This window comes from Podarcis raffonei, chromosome 5 (genome assembly GCF_027172205.1).
Source record: "Podarcis raffonei isolate rPodRaf1 chromosome 5, rPodRaf1.pri, whole genome shotgun sequence".
NCBI lineage: Eukaryota > Metazoa > Chordata > Lepidosauria > Squamata > Lacertidae > Podarcis > Podarcis raffonei.
Genome location: NC_070606.1, coordinates 69913274 through 69934441, shown reverse-complemented (window position 1 = coordinate 69934441; position 21168 = coordinate 69913274). Strand labels below are relative to the sequence as shown.

Below are 21168 nucleotides of genomic sequence, written 5' to 3'. Positions count from 1 at the left end.
AAGAACAAGGAAGATATTCTATGTATAATTTAATCTCTTTCTGGATAGGATCTTTTTCTGCATACTGCTGTTTATAACAGCCAACAATATCTGCTTGAGTAGTGGTAATGTAGCATTGTACCTATGCAAAGCTCATTAAAAAAACCTTTCCTTCAGTCCTAACCATAAGGCTTTTAAGGCTGCATTTACTCTTGTTCATTATTGTGTTTAGAAGTTGCCACATTTTGTATGAGGTTTCATCCCCATTTTTTATACTCTTTTTTGGTCTTGACTGGTCAGGGAATAATTCCTCTTTGTTTGACTCAAGGTACAAAACTTAGAGGCAAGGCACAGAATTCTCCTTTCTGTGCCTGCTTTTCTCATTTGTCTATGACTGATTTTGCTCTTGAGGAATAGGCAGTCTGACAGGTTTATTCTGAGCAAAACCACCTGAACATGCACTGAATAGAATAAAATGGCAGGTTTTTCATAGCAACAACTATCACAAATACTGTGGTAACCTAGCTTCATATTTGAGCTTGAAGCTTTTCTGCAGTTACATACTTTCTTTGCAGCTACATATTTTCTATGAAGCTTTTAGTATCCCTGCGATGTATCAAGCACCACTAATTAAGAATCTATTAAATTTCAACAACCAATGTGGCAACAAACCTTTGACATAACCGATTAGGCAAAAATCAATTTTACAAACTCTGGTTTGAAGAGCACAAACAGAAATATTGGCTTTTAGGAACCACATCAAAGATTTTTTTTCAAAACTTTATTTATAGAACATTCAAATGCATTGTTTTCAAAAGGGGGCTGAAATGCCAATAAAGTCAGAACACAAATTACAGCTCCTTTTAATTGCTACCACCATTTCAATACAAATTACACTAAAGTCTGGTTTCAGGGTGTGTTAAAAACTCTTGACATTACAAAACTCAGCATTCCAATAGTAACAAAATGCTTTTCCAAGCTGTCTAAAAATCTGATGTAAGGAATCTAAAATTTGAGTTAATATGCATTATTAATTTATCCAGTAAAATTATTTATAATAGATTTCTGAATCTTTGTACTACACCCAAAGTAAAGTGTTGAAAAACAGCTTTTGGCATCCCTTTACAAAGAAGGTTTAAAAAAAAATCTAGTACACTATAGTACAATCACCAGACAGTAAAAAACAAGACTGAGCTTATAAAATGTCTTCCTAGTCTATAAAAGTACTAAATGGACTACAAAATTAAGCATTAAGTCAAGTTCTTGTTTGGCTACATGCAGCCATTACAACATACGGCTATAACACATTGCTTCTTATCACAGCACGAATGATCTGAACAACATAAACAGTTCCTAAAAAATGTATCCGAAGCCCGATTTTAAGTTTTCACTTCTTGTGTATGAATCCTTTCTAGCATCTGACACAACTTGTACTTTGTGTTTGAAGTACACATAAAGTGCTAAAAGTGCAAAGAACGGAACTTTTCTTTTCATCTACCCCAGGGGCTGCTTTGTATATAATATGATAGCTCCTTACCTAAAGAAAACCCAAACACTTCTATGTGCTGGGGGTTCCACAAGGAGGCTGATTTTATATATAAATGGCTTCCTGTGTGGATTGCCTGTACAGGTGATTTAAAAAAAAAAAAAGTATTTCTGACAATGCTAATGCCTCCTAGGAAGTCATCTATGCTGATGCAGATTCGCATGTGTTCTAACCAAACACAACAAGAAGCCATGTCAAACATGGCAGCCTCTACCATGAAGTAACAATCTTTACAGCATCTACGTCATGTATGAAGTAGTCCCTGTATAGTAGCTAGAAGTGATGTGTTCAAGAAAACACATCAGAAGCATTTGAATCCATGCACCTTTAAAAAAAAATCACCCAAAAAAAACCTAAAAACAAAGCCTGCCTATAATACACTTTTGCCCTAAGGAAAAAATGATTCCCACTTTAGCTAGATCATATGAATGGATTCGTGGAATGAAGGATACTTTCAATTATGACAAGTATGGTTTGTGTTTACTGTGGCAACTTTTACAGTGGAACAACAAGGAACCAGAATGCAGTCATTCAGTTCTTCAAGCAATATCCATTTTACAGCAGCTAAGAGACAAATCAAGTTGGAGCACAAAAGAACATAGGCCCTGTGCTGCTAAGGCTGACAAACATTATGAATTGATGACATTTTAAATCAATCTAGAATGCATTTTTTGGGGGGGGGAAGACAAAACCACTTCAAGCTATATTCATTTGCACTTAGGCACACTAGGATTTGACAGTGTGAAGCTGCCTTGGAGACATTTTTTTTGACAATACAAAATGTAACATTTTATTCCTCCCTTGTTTAGAATGGCCTCCTGTGACATGCATCATAGTAATTGCTGCTATTAAAAGGTGAGAACATGTCTTGTTTAACAAAACGAACAAATTTCTCTAAGGGGCACATCAGTTTGGTGTAATGTTTGTTATAATCCCGGCAGAATGAAGTCTGGAATGTGACATCAACACCGTTATAAAGGATGCGGATAAAATGTTCTTTGTATTTCTTTCCATCTTTCCACAGCTCAAAGACTAGTCTGGCTGCAAATCTTGGGAACCTGGCCTCAGTGATGCCTAAGGCACTCAGAACAGGGGACAAGGTGACATCATGAGCGGAATAAAGGACAAATAGTTCTTCTCTCTTGCCTTCTGCAATGCGCTGCATACGGTTGGCTGTCTGGTTAAGGATAGGATGAGTGGCCAGTAGTGCATACAAATAGTAATATTTCTTCTCCTGCCTCTCTTTTTCATCTTCAAGTTGATGCGTCTTGATTGTTTTAAAGTGCTCAAGGTTAATGCAGCCATTCTTGGTACATGGGAAGCTGACATTATGGCAAAAATGACACAGCATAGAATCTACAGGGTTAGAAGCCCTTAACTGCCTTGTGGGTATGCCGACAATCTTTGCCATATCTGCATACGTTTTCTCCAAGTGTATGTTCTTCACCCGTAGGCTGTACTGGCGCCGTTGTTCCTCCTCTAGGTAATGGTTTCTTATCGGGCAATCACAGCTTCCAGAACAAAAAATTGTGCTCCACTGGTGCCTAAAGTTAATTTTCTTCCAATCAAATTCCGGCAAGAAGGAATATAGTAGTGCCAGCCCACTCTGTAGTGTTCGACTCTTTCCAGTTGTCTCCAAATACAAATGTTTACTTGTCCAGTCACTTGGTATCAAGTTATGCTTCTTTATATAAATATTCCGCAGTAGTTGTCCATTTCGCAAGTGCTGTACAATCCCTTCAAAAAAGAAAAAGAAGAAGGTAAGCATTCTTCTATGAAATAATTTGAGAGTGATCTTGGGAAGACTGTACAGTGGTACCTCGAGTTACAAATGCCTCAGGTTACAAACGCTTCAGGTTACAAACTCCACTAACCTGGAAGAGTTACCTTGAGTTGAGAACTTTGCCCCAGGATGAGAATGGAAATCATGTGCCGGCAGCACAGTGGCAGCAAGAGGACCCATTAGTGAAAGCATGCCTCTAGTTATGAACAGCTTCAGGTTAAGAACGGACCTCTGGAACAAATTACCGTAAGTTCGAAGCTAGAGGTACCACTGTACTGTTAGAGAAATTGTGTTGTATCCAGCGGTTGCCTGGGTATAAGGCATGCAACCTACCTTATTCTTTCTCTCCTTCTCCTCTGAAGCACCCAGTCAAAAATCCTCTCAAGAGGTTCAAAGGTTGACCCTTTTGGGAGCTGTGTCACATGGGCTGTGATGTGAGGGGAAAATCATCTGAAATGGAGCAGAATGATCTTGCTCCAGTGCCAGTTACAATGGCACAAAATCTCTCTGTCCAATTTCAGAAGAATCTTCCCTTCCATGTGACATAGCTCCAAACGTTCACCAAACTCTGGCCGACCCCCCACCCCCGAGAAGGTTTTGGGGGTACATGCGGCTGCACAGGAAGGAGTATAAAAATACTGAGTGCCTGAGCTGCCTTCTGCTCATGCAGTCACTTCATACAATCCATGTGAAAGGGTAATGGCCGGGGTGGGCAGATCATGCTAAGAATATAAAAACATATTATTTTTTTCAAAAATGCTAGTTGCACAAGTCTTAAATGGTTGTACAGGCAAGAAGGAAATATGAGAATTTTCTCTCTCTTAAAAAAACAAACAAACCATAACCAATTGGGATATTGCTCCTACAACCATGGTATCCTTTCGAAAGTACCAGCAATGTGCCCTGGAAAAATCATTTTTTGAACCTTTAACAAGCGCCTAGGAAGTTCCAATTAAGAACCAAAGAGCCTCTTGACATGCTGGTTTCTTTTGGACATGGAAATAAAACAGCTGTAGAAAATCACCTGTCTGTGTCAGCTCTCCCATTTCGCACAGTGAATGGCTGGGGTAACGAGGCATGCTGCTCAGAGTGCCATCCATTTGGGTTTCTGATCCTTTAGACATATGGCTAATAAAAGCTTCAAGCTGAGGGTGGGAAGGTTTCCTAAAGGAGATAAACCAAACAAAAACTCTTAAACGCATGAAGAAGCTGTAAAGATTAAAGTGCTCTAATTATGTCAAGTCACACCATTTCATTAGGAAGGCATACCTACTGCTGGGGGGGGGGGAGGGAACGACAAAACTCTGCTCTTAAAAGAAATGAAATATGCAGCCATGCAAATGGGTGTTAAGGCCTGGAAAAAACCAGCATGCGATGGGAGGAGGAGGGAAGAAACGCAAAGCTAAAAATACATAAGAAAACCTCCAAAGAAGTTGTGCTGTTGTAACCTAGGATGCCCTATTTCAGAGCTACTATTTTGCTGTCAGGACAATGTTAGCTTTCTATATGATCTCCGTGAAATGACCTACTATCTTCATAAAAGAGAAAAACAATGTATCTGGTGTGTGGAGTGGTAGGCAATGGATGATTCAGTACCAATTTCTGGGGATTTATTTTGTTGAAAGAGAGGTGGAAAATTACTGTGATGAACACGTTTGTACAGTTCATGGTTTCATCCCATGAAAATGTCAAATAAGAAATAAGCAGAAAAAGTCTAGCTTGGAACAAGAAGAGCAGGAGATCCATGCTTCCTCTAAATTACTATTAATATTGCTGCATGCAAGTTAGGCTGCATTTTCACCTTCTTATATTATTATTTATTTTGTTACAAATCACTTCTCATGAGCCATCCCAAAATGATATACAAAATGATAAAACCAAAAGCAAATATAAAGTTACATATCTGAATACAGTTAAAGCAACTGCATATATAAAAACTGCATATATAAAAACTATAAGAACATTAAAAAAAACCCTATTACATATATACAATTTAAAACAGCAGCAGCACATACATAAAATCAGTTCAAATACAATACAGGTACCCATAGGCAATTAATGCTGTAAAGTCCTTTTGAAAGAGTGTTATATTTTACATGGTGCTTTGAGTCCCTAGACAGTTAAAAATAATAATATGCACAAATCTGGATGTACAGTGGACGCTCGGGTCACGAGTCGGTGCTTCTGTGCATGCGCAAAGGCGATTTAACACTTCTGCGTATGCGCAAGCACCAGAACCCGGAAGTAAGCAGTTCCAGTACTTCCGGGTTTGGCGTGGTGCGCAACCCGAAATTGTGCAACCCGAAGCGTCTATAACCCGAGGTATGACTGTATTTAAATCTAGTTAACTTAAATTCATAAGCCAATTTCCAAATATCAGTCCATGCCAATTTAAAAACCTAGCACATTTAAAGAAACTGGCTACCATTCAGAAAACTACAAAAAAAAAATCAAATCAGAATGAAACACAGCTGGGTGCTTCTTTTCATTTTCACTTCAAGCCGCCACCCGCTAAACTGCCAAACTACATTTTAATCCAGGAGTGACATGGTAACAGTGTGCTTTTGCACAAACCAGAGGACAGCAACTCAATGGAGTGAAAATTAGACCAAAGCCACCAAGCAGTTTTCACTTACAGATCTGCTCTTATATGCTTCTTTCCCATTACTGACAGACAGGTTTGCTCTTACCACTGCACAGCCTAGACACCTTGATTAATATCATAAATGCATGTGGCATTTTGCAAAGCTGAAGCAGCTAGCTACCCCTTGCTAAAAGGATCCCATGAAATCACAGTGCAAATCAGTTACTAGCATCAGGACTGGTCTCAACCTTTCCAACAAGACTTTCGTATATAAGGGGGAAAGACGACAACAATTTCATTACATTACTTTGGAGGAGGGGGTGTTCTGGTGTGTGTTTTAAAGCAGATACATTTGTTTGTTTGCATCCTAGGATCCAACTTCAAGAGTGAAAGGCTCTTCTGCTGATGTCCAAGATAGCCAGCTATTCCTACATCTGAAGTCTTGTCTCGGAGGCACAGGGAGTGCAGATGGAGGAGATGGCTTTCTCTGCCACTTCCTACCTGTGGAGGCAGAAGTGTGCTCTGCTCATGCAATGCGATCAAGCCACAGTTAAAAATCAATGAAGAGTCTGAGTTGTTTTAACTCTTTAACTGCTTACTTATTTCAAAAGTATTTTCCTCTCCTCTTTTTCTGAAGTAACGACTAAGCCTTCACAACTTTCCAAACCCTGCCTGAGAGTTATACTGCCACCATAGGAATCTCTTACATCCAGACAACTCTGAAGAGCTCTTAAATTACGCAGTGGTGAGTTAAGGGTGCTCCAATACAATACGATACGATAATCTTTATTGTCATTGTCCCATACAGAACAATGAAATTGAAAGAATCTACATCAGACATTCAAAAACCAACAAGCCTGCTATCCCAGCTATCCCAGCCTGGTTAGCCCCCCAAAAACTCTGATACTCCATAATTAAATACAATAAACTCCCATAGAGACTACCTTACACTGCGTTTAAAACCAAAATCGCATTTGATTAGAAACTGTTTCTCAGGCAGTTAGTCCTAGTCTTTATAACCCTATACCTTCTTCCAGAAGGCAGAAGCTGAAAGAGATCACTGTCCTGCATCTATTGGCATTTACTTTCTTGGTCAAAGCTGTGTTGCCTCTCCTGCTGCTCATTCCCAGCAAGAAACCTTTTCTTAGAGGAGGATACTAATTATAGAAAGAGTCAAGCTGAGAGATGTACAGCTTCTTGAACACAAAATAAAATAATCTCCCCTATAGTTTAGACATACCTTTCATCAGTCTTTCCTACTAATAATTTTTGGATTACAATAGCAACCTATTACTTTTGGTTAATGTCCTAATGTGAGACTATATAACACAAAGTTATATACATTGCATTGTCTACAAAGATTTTACTCCATTCACTGTATTGACATTTGTGCTATTGTAGGTTTCTTTAAAATAAAAAAGATATGTGTGTGTGTGTGTGTGTGTGTGTTAATATAAAATGTTGCGAGTTTTTAAATGTGCATTAGGCAATAGAGGTGGTTTTTAAAAAAGAAAAAGAATGTTAACGTAAGTTACATTCTGTGTCTGAACAAGTGCCCAAAAGAAATTGGTCAATTAAATGGCAACTCTTTGCTACTTTATATCAGACTTTTAAAACTAACTTAAACCACAAGGGGGTGCCATGCTATCACTTCAATATAAGCACACTGTATGACACCTTACCCTTACTTTTCACATAGTGAAAAGTACAGAATATACAAATGAGAAAACTTCTAGTTATGGTTGGATTTGTAGATATAATACTATTTCAGGAAGGGAAAAGTGAAATAGAAGACATTGAGACCTTTTGTGTCTAAGAACCAATGTGACATGGGCAAATTCTACAGAGAGTTCACTCGCAGCCCTCATATGCAAAACCACATCAATACCTATTTGGTATACCAGAAGTCTGAATGTGCATTTACAAAGCAAAACTATGCATGTTTACTTGGAAGTAAGTGCCACTATGTTAAATGGAGCATAAGACTTGTTTGCCCTAATGTGCATCAATTTACACTTTAATGTAAGCTGTATTTGCTAATTTACTGCCCATTCACTCAGTCTGTAGAGATTCTTCTGGAGCTCTTCATGGTCTCTTTTCATTTTAAGCACCTCACTGCGCACCCCGACACTAAATTGATTATGAACAACTTAAAAAGTACAGACTCCTTCACAGACTTCATTTTTTACATCCTTCCACTGAAAGAACTGTCCAGTTTTTCCTGCTCTCTGCTTCTTAACCAATTACTGATCCACAAGCAGACTTCTCATTTTATTCCATTACTGCTAAGGTTACTCAGGAGTCTTTAGTGAGCTGCTTGGCACACAATAGATGTGCATATACTCACTTCACCACTTGTCTCAAATTGGGCTTCTGTATCTATATTTGTATGCCATGCCACAAATTAATTTCGCAGATACTGTGCAGATGGTGGCATTTATTAGAAACTGGGGGAATCTGTATTTTGAAATCTCAACGTTTTAAGCAATAGAAAACTTCCTTGTTGCATGCCAGTCTAATAGTGCACCATCAAACAATACAAGCTAGTCTCTAGGAGCCATACAGGAAGCTTCCTACATAGAAGTCTCCCACTGTGATAATTCGCAAGAGAAGGGATGGAAAGAAGAGGTGGCAAAGAGATTTTGAAAAAGTATTTCAGATGCTGCTAGGCCAATTACCTTTCCCTATGCTTTTTTTTTTTAAAAAAAAATCAGATTAGCAATCTTGCTGTTGAATTGGCCAATTTACAGATACTTCAGGAGATGGAGTATCCAGGCAACAATGTGAAGGTTGCTGGGGCTGAGCGGAACACAAATAAATTAGTCTGTGTAGTTTGAAAGCTTAAGCCTCCAGAGAGATTCTTAAAAATTAATTTCCATAAAAACATGGAAATAATAAAAATGCAAAAGATTAATTACACAACTTGGCCCTTTTTAATACCTTGGGGGTGTAACAATGCTTAACTTGATGCTTTCATATGTCCAAAAATAAAATTTAAATATCATATCAACAAATTCTTAGCACATTGAAGTGAATTATCGAAAAGCCTGTAACTCTAACGGTGGCTAGAATCAAATTTATGCCTTTGTACACATTGAATAGCTTTTGATCCTGCACAAATGCAATAAAAATAAGAGGAAGGGAGGCAATTTTTGCTGATTCCCCTTCCTCTGACACCTTGCAGCCCGCTCTGAGGATCTCCTAAGTCTCTGGGGCTAATTTATCAGGGCTGTTGGGGCTACAGAGGGAAGACAGCCGAGAAAAATAACATCTGCCCCCTTTTGTTTGCAGACCCCACCCATGGCTCAATGAGTGCAAAGGCACGAACTGAAATCCATCCCATATTTTTACTAGTTGAACTAATTTTCTTTTTCATTTACAGCACTTCCAATGTATTGAAGAAAACCCTCCAACAGAATGTTCTGCCAATCAGAGGATATTCTGAAATGCATATTGAGTACAAAACTTTGACATCAGCAAGCAGACCTCCCATTTTAAGCTCCCTTGACACAACAGCTGCTGATCAAGAGATTAAAGGGGAAAGAAACACATGGCGTTAGCTTTTGCCTGGTGGATCTCTAACTGCTCAAGAAGTTTGCTTACAGGAGTTGCTGGGAGGACATCAGACAAAAAAGACCCTGCTGGAATAATTTGTACACAATATACATGAGCACCTCTGAACGACATCCACAGAATAAAAACTTACCTGACTAGGTTTCAAAAAAATAATGTTAGTTTTGCCACTGTTGTTATAGCCATTGAAGTATCAGGTAACAGAGCTTGTATTTGCCTCTTTTAACTGGTATATACTTTTCTTTTCTTTTTGCCATTTCATTACTATCAACTATAAAACTCGATAGGGACGTGGGTGGCGCTGTGGTCTAAACCACTGAGCCTCTTGGGCTTGCCGATCAAAAGGTTGGCGGTTCGAATCCCCGCGACGGGGTGAGCTCTCATTGCTCAGTCCCTGCTCCTGCCAACCTAACAGTTCAAAACCACGTCAAAGTGCAAGTAGATAAACAGGTACCGCTCTGGCGGGAAGGTAAACAGCATTTCTGTGCACTGCTCTGGTTTCAGTGTTCCGTTGCGCCAGAAGCGGCTTAGTCATGCTGGCCACATGACCTGGAAAAACTGTCTGCGGACAAATGCCGGCTCCCTTGGCCTGTAAAGCAAGATGAGTGCCGCAACCCCAGAGTCGTCTGTGACTGGACTTAACTGTCAGAGGTCCTTTACCTGTTTTTTATAAAACTAGATGGTGGCATTCTGAACAGATTTTAATCAAGCAGCATATCTTTCACATCTGAAATTAATACAAAGCCGAAGTATGATGTATCTAAATCCTCTCTCTCTCTCTCTCTCTCTCACACACACACACACACAAATAGAAAGTTAATTATTCTGGTGAACAGCTACAAAAACAAGTTTTCTCTGTGGAAATCTACCTTGATTTGAAAATGTTAATTGAAATTTGACAGGAAAAATCCCCAGGGACTTGGTCTATTTTCTTACATTCATTCTTCACTATTTATATACCACACTTCTTAATTCACAAAGCCCAAGCAGGACCCCTTAAGCTATCCTGCATATCCATTAGAAGTCCATAGGGCTGCAGCATAATCTGCGTAATTAATGAACTCCATCTGTGGAATACTAAATGAAATGGAGAATGGGGTGGAATACAAATGGGATACTTAATGCATGACAAAGTCCAAAGAGCTTAAACAAATACAAATTATAATGGAAAAATAACTGATCTTAAACAGCTGTCAGTATGAATGTATGTGTGGTAGTTCTACCATTGTTTTAATTCTCACTACAAACAACTGTATTTTCACAGAAGTCACTATGTCATTATTAAGAACTTTCTTTGCTACACTACAAGCCTAACTAGAAAGTTCCTAAAATAGTCCTGCAATTATTTAGGGATAGCTCTTGCTCAATTTGCCTCCACAGCTGCTGATCCCTTCATCTCCTCTCCGCAATGTCACACAATGAAGTTCATCTCCCTCTCTTCTAGCTTTAGATAAGCCCTTTAACAGGGATTTTTTTAGCTGTAACTCACCAGAACTGAGTTCCACCACCTCTTTGGTGTGTTTTGGCAGCCTTTTGTAGCATACTGGCAGCTGTGTGCATGTGTCGGAGGTTGTGGGGCAGTGTGTTTCTCCCCCCCCCTAAAAAAAGGTTTTGCTCCCCCTGAAAAAAATCTCCTCAACTTAGGGTTGTCGGTCAAAGTACCTCTTTTTTCTAGAAAAAAAAGGAAGGGAACCATGTGTGCAGCCAGCATGTAGGCACACTGTAGAAATTTGGAGCTAATATGAATGGCTCCCTAAGAAGCATGTTCTGTTCGTGGCAGGTGCAATCTGCAACCTGAATGCTTGCCCAGTAACAACTTCCATAGAAATAGTTGTGTTAAACTCTTGCAGCAAAAAACAGTAAAAACATTTGGTGCATCTTAAAGCCTAACCAATTTATTATTGGTTTGATGGACCAGAGTCCAATTCATCTGATGCATGTTATCCTAAGGTTGCTAGGTATATCACTGTTTTACACATTTATCGAAAATAAAAAGACAGTGGAAGTACAATTCAAAAGAAAGGATGTGTCTGGTTACCAGTCACCCTATTTCAGCGCGGGGGCAGGCACAGAGGGCCTCTATGGGGGTTCTATCCAATCATGTTTCAGAAGCCACATTAAACAATTATAAAAATTCCGTATGGATGAGCATTTGAGAGTCCACCGAGTGGAAAGAAGTCAACACAGCGACTTGCATCCATGTTCAAGGAATGCCAGGAATGAATTAGTTTAACATATCAAAAGTCACACATATCACACTATTCTCTTCTCAGAAAATGTTATGGTTGTTCCCAAGTGATTGGTGAGAACAACTAAATCAGGAGATCTGAATAAATTTTGATGAAGTAACTCACTGGATATAATAAAAAACTGACCTTCCAAATTCAATGTATGATGGGCCTCTCTACAGTGTGATCTGCTGGTTTTAATTACAACTAAGTTTTATACAGCTTCTAAGCGTTAAAAAAAGAAGAAGATTTCTACCCCTGTCACATGCACTTGACAACTCTGCAAAATATTTTCTTTAATGCTATACAGCAAGACATTTTAGAGCCGAGACTGGTAAACCCTGTAGGCTTTCCAAATGGCTTTGAATTATCTCTCTTCAATTAATGTTTCATTCCCTAGAGTAAGTTCATTAAAAAATCCTATCACTGCAATTAGCACATTACTAACTGCTTATCCTATTATAGAATTTAATTGCTTACTGTGGCCAGTACACTTTGGTAACACCAAGTAGGTTCAACTCTAAAAACATTTACTATACATTCCCTGTTTCAGGATTGTACAGTTTTGTTTGTAAAAATGTGTTTACCGCAATACGCTGTTGGTTGTTTCTCTCCCTCCTCCAAATTCAGTTATATGCAATTTTACAGATATTGAACACTTACATAAAAAGATCGTGTTACATTCCTCACCTTTGCGTAATGGTATACATTTAACACAAACCAGGATTGGTCTTAACTATTCTCTTTATAATTATGATACAACTTCATTCAACATATTACTTGTCCTCCTTTAGCAATTCTAGTTAATCTTTAAGCATGTGTTCTGACCCTTTCCATAGCATCAAAAATGAACTTTTGTTTTCTAGCTGGCTATCCTGACAAAACCATCAGATAAGTAAACCAGACTCCATCTGTGACGCCAATAAGCAATTTATAACATGAACGTGTCATTTATTTTAACACCCCTGAATGCAGTTTATTTACACTGAATCCATAGTCAACATACTTGTATTTCAGAAGGATCTCACTATTGTTGAAGGAGCACACAAAGTGTTCAAAAATGGGGGAAAACACCACTATCCTCAAATGAAGCTGACACTACAGCTAATGCTACAGAAAGATAACTGACAAACAGAATATATCAAACTGTTTTAAGAGTGTGAGCGGATGAATAAAGAGACAAGGAGATTTTGTGGTTCTGTGGTTCTCCTTGCCTCAAAACACCCTGACATAGGAGAAAAAAAGCTTATGATGAGTTTGATTGCATTACAGCCCATTATCTAGCCTACGATGTGGCAATGATAGAGGTGGAAAAAGCATTTTTTCCTCCTCGATCATTTTCCAGGGGAGCATATCTGAGTGCTGCAGGGCCGATTACCATCTGGCCAAGGCAGAACTCAGTTGCTAGCTGTTACACATTTCCAGGACACTCGGAGGGTGAAATTGTTTGGCCCTTGTGGTTAACATACAGCATCATTGGGTCCCATCTTTCTGGATGGCTTTCAGTTACTGGAACCTGAAAATACAGATGTGGTTGGCACTTGGTCAATTCCAGCTGACCACTGACCAGCATGGAAAATATGTCCAGCTCAGAAGGACTGGGCCCAAGCAGCTTAATAGTCTGGACGAGGGTTAATAAAATGACATTCAACCCAAACAAAACAAAGATACTCTTGATGAGTGTTGGTCAACCTGCTCTGGAAGGAGCTACATTCTTCCCAAAGGATCGGGTTCACAGTGTGGGGGTGCTTATTGATGCAACACTGCCTTAAGAGGCTCATGTGGCCTCTGTGGCTCAAAGTACCTTTTAATCAACTCCAGCTGATAAACTAGTTGTAACTATACATCAATAGAGATAGCTCAGTTGCAGTTACAGGTGCTCTGGTAACTCCCAGAGGTAAATTTAGGATATTGCAATGTGGGCTGCCTTTAACAATGGTCTAAAACTGTTGATCTGAAACAGGGACTAGGTGTTTATATCATATTATGGCAGGGCTTTATATGCAATACCGGCTTCCAGCCTGGGTCTCATTTAAAGTGCTGGTTTTAATCTTTAAATCACTTAATAGCTTGGGACTAGGTTAGCTAAATTGGTGGCGCTGTGGGTTAAACCACTGTGCCGCTTGGGCTTGCCAATCAAAAGGTCGGTGGTTCGAATCCCCGCAACAGGATGAGCTCCCGTTGTTCGGTCCCAGCTCCTGCCAACCTAGCAGTTTGAAAGCACGCCAAAAAAAGTGCAAGTAGATAAATAGGTATCGCTCCAGCAGGAAGGTAAACGGTGTTTCCGTGCGCTGCTCTGGTTTCGCCAGAAGCGGCTTAGTCATGCTGGCCACATGACCCGGAAAAATTGTCTGCGGAAGCAGACAAACGCCGGCTCCCTCGGCCTGTGAAGTGAGATGAGTGCCGGAACCCCAGAATCATTCGCGGCTGGGAGACTTCCGGTCAGCGACAATGGCGGCACTCTTCTGATCTTCCAGGGGAGCCGCTCCGGGAATTGAGGGTCTGCTGCTGCAGCGAAAGCAGCGACCCGATAGAAACCACAGGCAGCAAGAGCCTGTGGACCTGGGATCCGGCTGACAACTTGAGCGCCTCTCTGGCTCGCGAGGAGACCTCTTTCCAAGGCTCCGTCGCGAGGCTGGGTGAGTGCGCGGTGTTTTGGATCAACCGCTACGTTCCCGGAGTGAAGCCGCACAGCCGTTGTCGGAGAGCGCTGATTTCTTTCTGGACAATTTGGTTTGAAAAAACAACTACCCGTGAGTAGAACCAATTAAAAGAGCTAAGATAAGATTAAAGGTGCAAGGACTTAAATATTGATTGGAGTCTTTTAAAAAGAAAAATTAATCTGGCGTTAATAGCGGGAAGGTGTAAACAGGAAGTCCACCTTCCACTCTTGTATATCATTTGAAGCAAAGGCACCAGAAGCAAAGATCCTGCAATTTTACTTGCAAGTTTAAATATTCGCAGTTTTAAAGTTTTTTCCTCTTTTTTGGAGAGTCTTTGTTTTCAACAATACTGGACCTAAAATCTTTTCATCACTGACCTGGGAACAGGCTGTCTGAAATATTATTAAAAAAAGAAAGAAAAAAGACTAGTGGAATTATTACCATTTGGACAATTGGAAGTGTTAGAAGTTTAAAAGTTACAGTTTCATCTTTCCCTCTCTGCATTTAAAATGGAGTCTTGATACATTCTCTTCTCCTTGTTTACTTCTTCACGGATTTGACATGGCATTTGGAATATAACTTGTATCCCTCTAGTGGGGAAACTTGGAAAACTTTGAAACTGTTACAAATAACTCTCAGATGAAAGTGGCAAATGGAAGTGTGAGAACTAACCTTGAACAATAAAATGCAGACCTCGGAAGCAATAACAAACCTACTGTATAAGATAAATTGCCAGCTGGAAGACCTTCAAAAGAAACTTGATTTTATAAATGGACGGGAGAGTGGACAACAGGAAAAGAACTCTCTTAATCAGGCTGACTTATTGGAAGGAAAGGATGGAGGAGAGAGTGAAGCTATATTTGAGCCATCTAGGAATGCACAACTGCAAACTGTGGATTATAAATTAAGGACAGATGGTAAAGATATGGCAGATGGACAGGCGGAGACTACAGGATGCCAATCCGGTCTGATCAAGTGGAAGGATCCTGTCCTATATGGATTTTGGGACTGTGGAGATATGGACATGGACTTGAGTGGGGTCTGTGGGACTAGAGGTATTTTGATATATCTCTTGAAGAGTAACATCAATTATTACCCCACTTGTGGAATTTTGGTTGATCTAAAGAAAGATTGCAATTTCAATGCTAGGATGAAATTCCTCAGAGATGAGTCAGACGAAATGAGAGAGTATAAAAGAGAAATGAAAATGTATAAATGAAATACGCAGAAGGGGCTGGGAGGAAATCTAAGAGCCTCTGATATTAGATTTCCAGATTAAGCAACAATATGGAATTTGACGGGAAGGCCAGGCAGCCATTGGGACCAGGGGGGTGATGGGGGGGAAAATTTGGGGAAAGCAAAGTGTGTAAATTTTATTTTAAGCTTAAAGTTACGGTAAATTGCCAAAGTGTTGGTGAAACTATATAACGGTGGATATAGGTTTATTGGACTTTGTATAAATTGGGTGAGACTTTATACAATTACATTTGGATAATTATGATGTTATTGAAGACTAAGAAAATGTTTAAATATATCAATTAAATATATGGGAGGGATTTGCTGAAACAATATTTGAAGCGGAATACAAAAGTGGGAGGTGTGAGGAAGTCATAGAAACAAGCAAATGAAAGATGGGTTTAAATGTATTATTTTGTTTTCTGTTTTTTCTTTCTTTTTTTGTTGTTGGTCCTTTTTTGTCTTTTTCTCTTTTTTTGTATTGTTGAAAATCAATAAATATTATTAAAAAAAAAAAAACCAGAATCATTCGCGACTGGACTTAATTGTCAGGGGTCCCTTTACCTTTACCTAGAGACCACCTTATTATGAATACGCCTAGTGCATTCCGTAAGATCATCATCAGAGGCAAAGTTCCACATGTCCCTAGCAAACAAGGTGAGAAGATGGAGAGGGCCTTCTCAGTAGTGGAATGGCTTCCAAAGAGGCTCACTAGATGTCTTCCTTTTGAAAGGCTTTTATTTACTCAGACCTTTTAAACAACTTGTGCTATAAAACAGAAGTAGAACAAAACAAGTTGTGTGGGGTCTTAGTAATTGAGGTGCACTTATTTTATAATCTGAGCTGCTAACTGATTTTATTTTTCCTTTGCTCTAAAGGAGAGCTTTTTATTGTCTTTATTGCCTTTTACTTATTGTATTTTAATGTAGTTTAGTATTCTTTGTTGTCTGAGTCGACCAGAGAGTTTAAATTGATGGGCACACAAACAAATTCAGTAAATAAAATAAGGCTCCATTATTTATCTGCACTTTCATCATGCCTTGAACCTTTAGAAATCTTTATGCAAGAGATGGAAACAGAGGAGAGCAGAAAATAACTGGTATTTTGTGTGAACATATAGACTAGGCACTATGGGTGGAAAGGATTCTTTTAAAGTACGTGCGACTCTACTTGAGCATGTGGAAATCCAATACAGAATGCCCATGGACTATTTATGGGTACTTGCATTCTACTGAACAAATAAAGCCTAGAGAGAAATGGTAAAATCCAAAACTTTTACCTGTTGGGCACTAATGTACAATCAATGTCTGGCCTTTTCGTTTTGGGAATGGCATAAAGAGGATATCGGTCCCCATGGCGAATCAGCACATGAACAGAATTCAGTTTAAAATAGTGGGGTGCATGACCTATAAAAGAAACATTAAAATTGATTTAAAACAACAATCAGTTTTAGAATTCACCAAGTTCATATATTCAGCTACATACAATATAGGCAATAAAGGAAAAAACACGTAAGCTGATCTTTACAAGTCAAAAAATTATTAGGTATTATAGGAGTGGACCTACCAAAATTACAAAAGAATTTGTTTATGTATGCAACAATGGCCACACGGACTTTAGTAGCAAAATATTGGAAAGAAGAAGGTGTCCCATCCAAAGAAGATTGGCAAGTTAAACTAATGGAATATGCTGAAGTGGCAAAATGGACGATGAAATTAAGAGGAAGAGATGATAATGAATTTAAGGAAGAATGGAAGATGTTTATTGCATATATACATAAGCAATGTACACAGGTTAATACATTAGCAGGGTTTTAAGATTACTTGTAATTTTATTATGAATGGATAATACATGATTTAAATATGTTACAAATTTAACAATGGACATGCAGTATCTTTATAAATAATAGAACCAAGGAAGGGATTAGATGGAAGTCATTTTGTTTTGTTTTTGCATTGTTTTTTTATTGTTTTTTTTTGGAAAATCAATAAAATGTTATTTTTTAAAAAAGGAAACACATTGGCGTATTAGAAGAACCTTTGGTCTGATCCAGTAGGACTGACTGCAACTGAGCCTAGTAGGTGGTGAAGTTTTCAAAGCTTTGTTTTTTACTTTATTTACTATAGCAGCTTGCTTCTACCTGGAAATTTTTCAAGAGCACTCTGTATCAAGAAAGCGTGCATTTGAAATTAAAACACCAGTAATTACACAGAAATAAAGCAGCAGACACCAATGCTGTAACAGGTTTACCTTCCATACTGCGTTCAGGTATGTTGGGAATGTTACAATAAAACTGGGCTTCGAAAATTGGATCTATAGCAGGTGTCTCCGTCAAAGGATCAGGCATTATTCTCTTTCGATTCTTGGAGCCAAGATCATCTTCTTTAACAGGGTTAACAGGGATCAAGTGTACTAAAAATACAAATAAGCAACATTCACATCATTTTGCTATTGTTGCATTATGTTAAAGCAACATTCGCATCATTTTGCTATTGTTGCATTATGTTAAAGCTCTATCATTTGACTCAAAATATAAATACAAATGTTTTCCAGGATATCCCTATTACATTAGGCATACCATAAGTGTGACACACAACAAGGGGTGGGGGATTGGAAACAGGAAAAAAAAGAAAAGAAATGTGGAATCATCACTACTGATGCCACTGAAATATTTTCCACACCGCTAGATTAACCTAGCTGATTTCTGTGGTGCAAGTGCAATTTACCATATATTTCAAAATATACCTGGAATCTCTGCCCATCTGCTATCCTCTCCAACCCTACTCCACAGTCCTACAATAGCACCTTTAAAAGGGGCTACAAATTCATAATATGTTCTACAGTTACACAAAAATACAAATACTTGTAATAATAAATGTTCCTATTTTAATAGGAAGAATATATGCATTACAGTGGCCATGATAAAAGCTACTTCTGAAGAAAGAAAGACCCATGCAATAAGCCAAATCAATATTACAAACTTGCATTTCAGTATCACTGACTATGTCTTAAATATATTTTCAGTGGACTGCAAAACATTAAGATATATTTACTTTTTGTCTGAAGCATAGTAATCAGAATAGGAAGCAATGTAAGCATTACAAAAAGGCATAGAAGGAAGAAAGCAGCTGCAGCAAAATCATCAATTTTAAACCATTTACCTAAAATTAGAATAAAAGAAAGGAAATCTGTTTCCCATTTTCTTTTTTCTTTGCAACCACAAACGGTCCAAAAAGAGTATGCAGAGAAAGTAGCCATTTCAGTCTGGAATTTTTTTCTTAGTGGTAGCCTTAAATACAGACTGTTCTTTCAGTTCCATGCAACCAAACTGTTTAAAACTTTTTTGCTGACGTAGGAAGTAGGTCACACAGCAGATACTTTTTCAAGTTACGTGGCAATTTTTCATCAGCATGGAAGAGAAAATATGCATAATAAGAACTATTCAAAGTTCATTATCCCTCTCCCCTAAAGAAGGGGCTTGTGGTTTCCAAATCTTGCAAAGTAGTTTTCACTAAAATATACCAATACAGAAAAAAGTAAAGCACAAGTAAGAGACTAATTAGCACAGAAGCACATTAAAGGGTGGATATATGCTACGTAAAGAGAGGGGATGGTTAATTAAGAAAACCCAGTGGCAGATATTATGCCCCCTTCCCCAAAAAACCCAGCCTGGAGGAGACAGATAAGGTGCATATGGATTAGACAGCTGAATGGGTAAATGCCAATTCAGACACAAAGCAAACCTGAGAATGCACTGCAGAAAATCTTACCATCTGCTATGCCAATTTAAGGACTACTATCATGCCAGACTAAATTATAAAGTTGTATATTTGGGACTACTTAACATCTTTTATGTCAATTGCTTGAGAAAAATGAAGGAATAGTAGAACTTCAAGTCTACTGCACTCCACCTACTTAATGGGGAGTTGTTGTTGTTGTTGTTTAGTCGTTTAGTCGTGTCCGACTCTTCGTGACCCCATGGACCAGAGCACGCCAGGCACTTCTGTCCTCCACTGCCTCCCGCAGTTTGATCAAACTCATGCTGGTAGCTTCAAGAATGGGGAGTAAGCCCCACTTAATGCAACAGGACTTACTTCTGAGTAGCATAATTAGGATTGTAGCATAATTCTAGTCATGGGTTGTGGTGAGCTCTGAAGGAGTATGAGCTTTCTTACACCACAATTCCATCTATTTGTCTACTTGGAAGCAAATTCATTGGGGCTTACTTCTAGGTAAGTGGGGCCAGGATTACAGCCTGTTAGCATGCCAGTGCATACAGACCATTGGTGAATGTTTCCTAGTTGCTAACTTTTTGAAAGAATTCAGTCTTCATATTGCCAAACAAACAAGTTGGCCACTGGATACACTCCAGATTGGGGCCACTGTGGAGGGCAAAGGATTAATGCAATAGTACCACAGAGCCTAGGACTTGCTGATCAGAAGGTCGGTGGTTCGAATCCCGTTGCTCGGTCCCTGCTCCTGCCCACCTAGCAGTTCGAAAGCACGTCAAAGTGCAAGTAGATAAATAGGTACCACTCTGGCGGGAAGGTAAACAGCATTTCCATGCGCTGCTCTGGTTCGCCAGAAGTGGCTTAGTCATGCTGGCCACATGACCCGGAAGCTGTACGCCGGCTCCCTCGGCCAATAAAGCAAGATGAGCGCCGCAACCCCAGAGTTGTCCGTGACTGGACCTAATGGTCAGGGGTCCCTTTACCTTTACTACTCCATTACAATAGAGATCCAAGGCTTATTGCCAGCATTGTCAAAAGAAGAACCTATTCAGTTTAATGAATCCTTTGGCAATACAAATTGAACGTGCAGGAGCCTCGGTCCAGATCAGAACCACAGCAGGGAGCAAAGAGTTAAACCCCCTCTAGCCCCCACCCTAAACTAGGGCCCTGATAAGGCCCCAGTGTGATCAGGGGCTGAGGCCATTCCCACTTTGAATGCAACTCTCCAGGGGGAAAGTTTTTTCACCACTACGCTATATGAAGAAAGGATGTGAATGTTAACAGACATGTAAGATCTCGTGAGCTATCCTCCTCCTATCCCCTAACATGTCTTTCCCATCTCCACTTCCCCAATTCCATTCAATCCTTCATTCCTAGAGTGGCCCTGTTTTTATTGTGCTGCATTGTCTAGCAGGTCCATTTCCTATCAAAGTAAGAGAAAACAGGGAGAAATCGCAAACAAAACTTCTTTGAAATGCCAAACTTTCAATTCAAAATGTGTCGTATGTTCAAAATAAATGGTCTTTAGTATATATTTTCTGCTTAATATAACCTTGCATAATTCACACAAATAGAAGACACCCTCCAAAAAGAAAAAAAAGATTACTAGATAGATCTTTCAACTCTCCTTGCAGAACAGGGAGATAAAAGGATTTACAGAAGCAGATGAAACCAGAAATAAAGTAACATTGTTCAAGTACACACTTTATTTAAACAGAAAGACAAACAGAGAATGAAACTGTTTACTGTGTTTACATTTTGAAATACAGGGGACTTCAAAGTAAACAAATTGCTAAAGAAATACCTTGCACACTTGACAGCAGACTGAGCAAAGTCTTTTTTTGC

General features: G+C 39.0%; 1 protein-coding gene across 4 annotated transcripts in view; it reads right to left on the bottom strand.

The window, feature by feature from the left end:
* Positions 1 to 1489: 1489 nt before the first annotated feature.
* The window catches only part of PXYLP1 (2-phosphoxylose phosphatase 1), a 58914-nt gene continuing 39235 nt past the window's right edge, over positions 1490 to 21168 (bottom strand). For 2 of the 4 annotated variants that reach the window (XM_053390001.1, XM_053390002.1), the window contains 5 exons: positions 18754 to 19103; positions 17843 to 18004; positions 16872 to 16998; positions 4333 to 4472; positions 1490 to 3262 (listed from right to left, as the gene is read on the bottom strand). In XM_053390001.1, coding sequence (XP_053245976.1) covers positions 2331 to 3262; positions 4333 to 4472; positions 16872 to 16998; positions 17843 to 18004; positions 18754 to 18850 — 1458 coding nt within the window. In that variant the 5' untranslated portion in view covers positions 18851 to 19103 and the 3' untranslated portion in view covers positions 1490 to 2330. The remainder of the gene's footprint in view (positions 3263 to 4332; positions 4473 to 16871; positions 16999 to 17842; positions 18005 to 18753; positions 19104 to 21168) is intronic. The other 2 variants (XM_053390004.1, XM_053390003.1) reach the window with 1 other exon arrangement.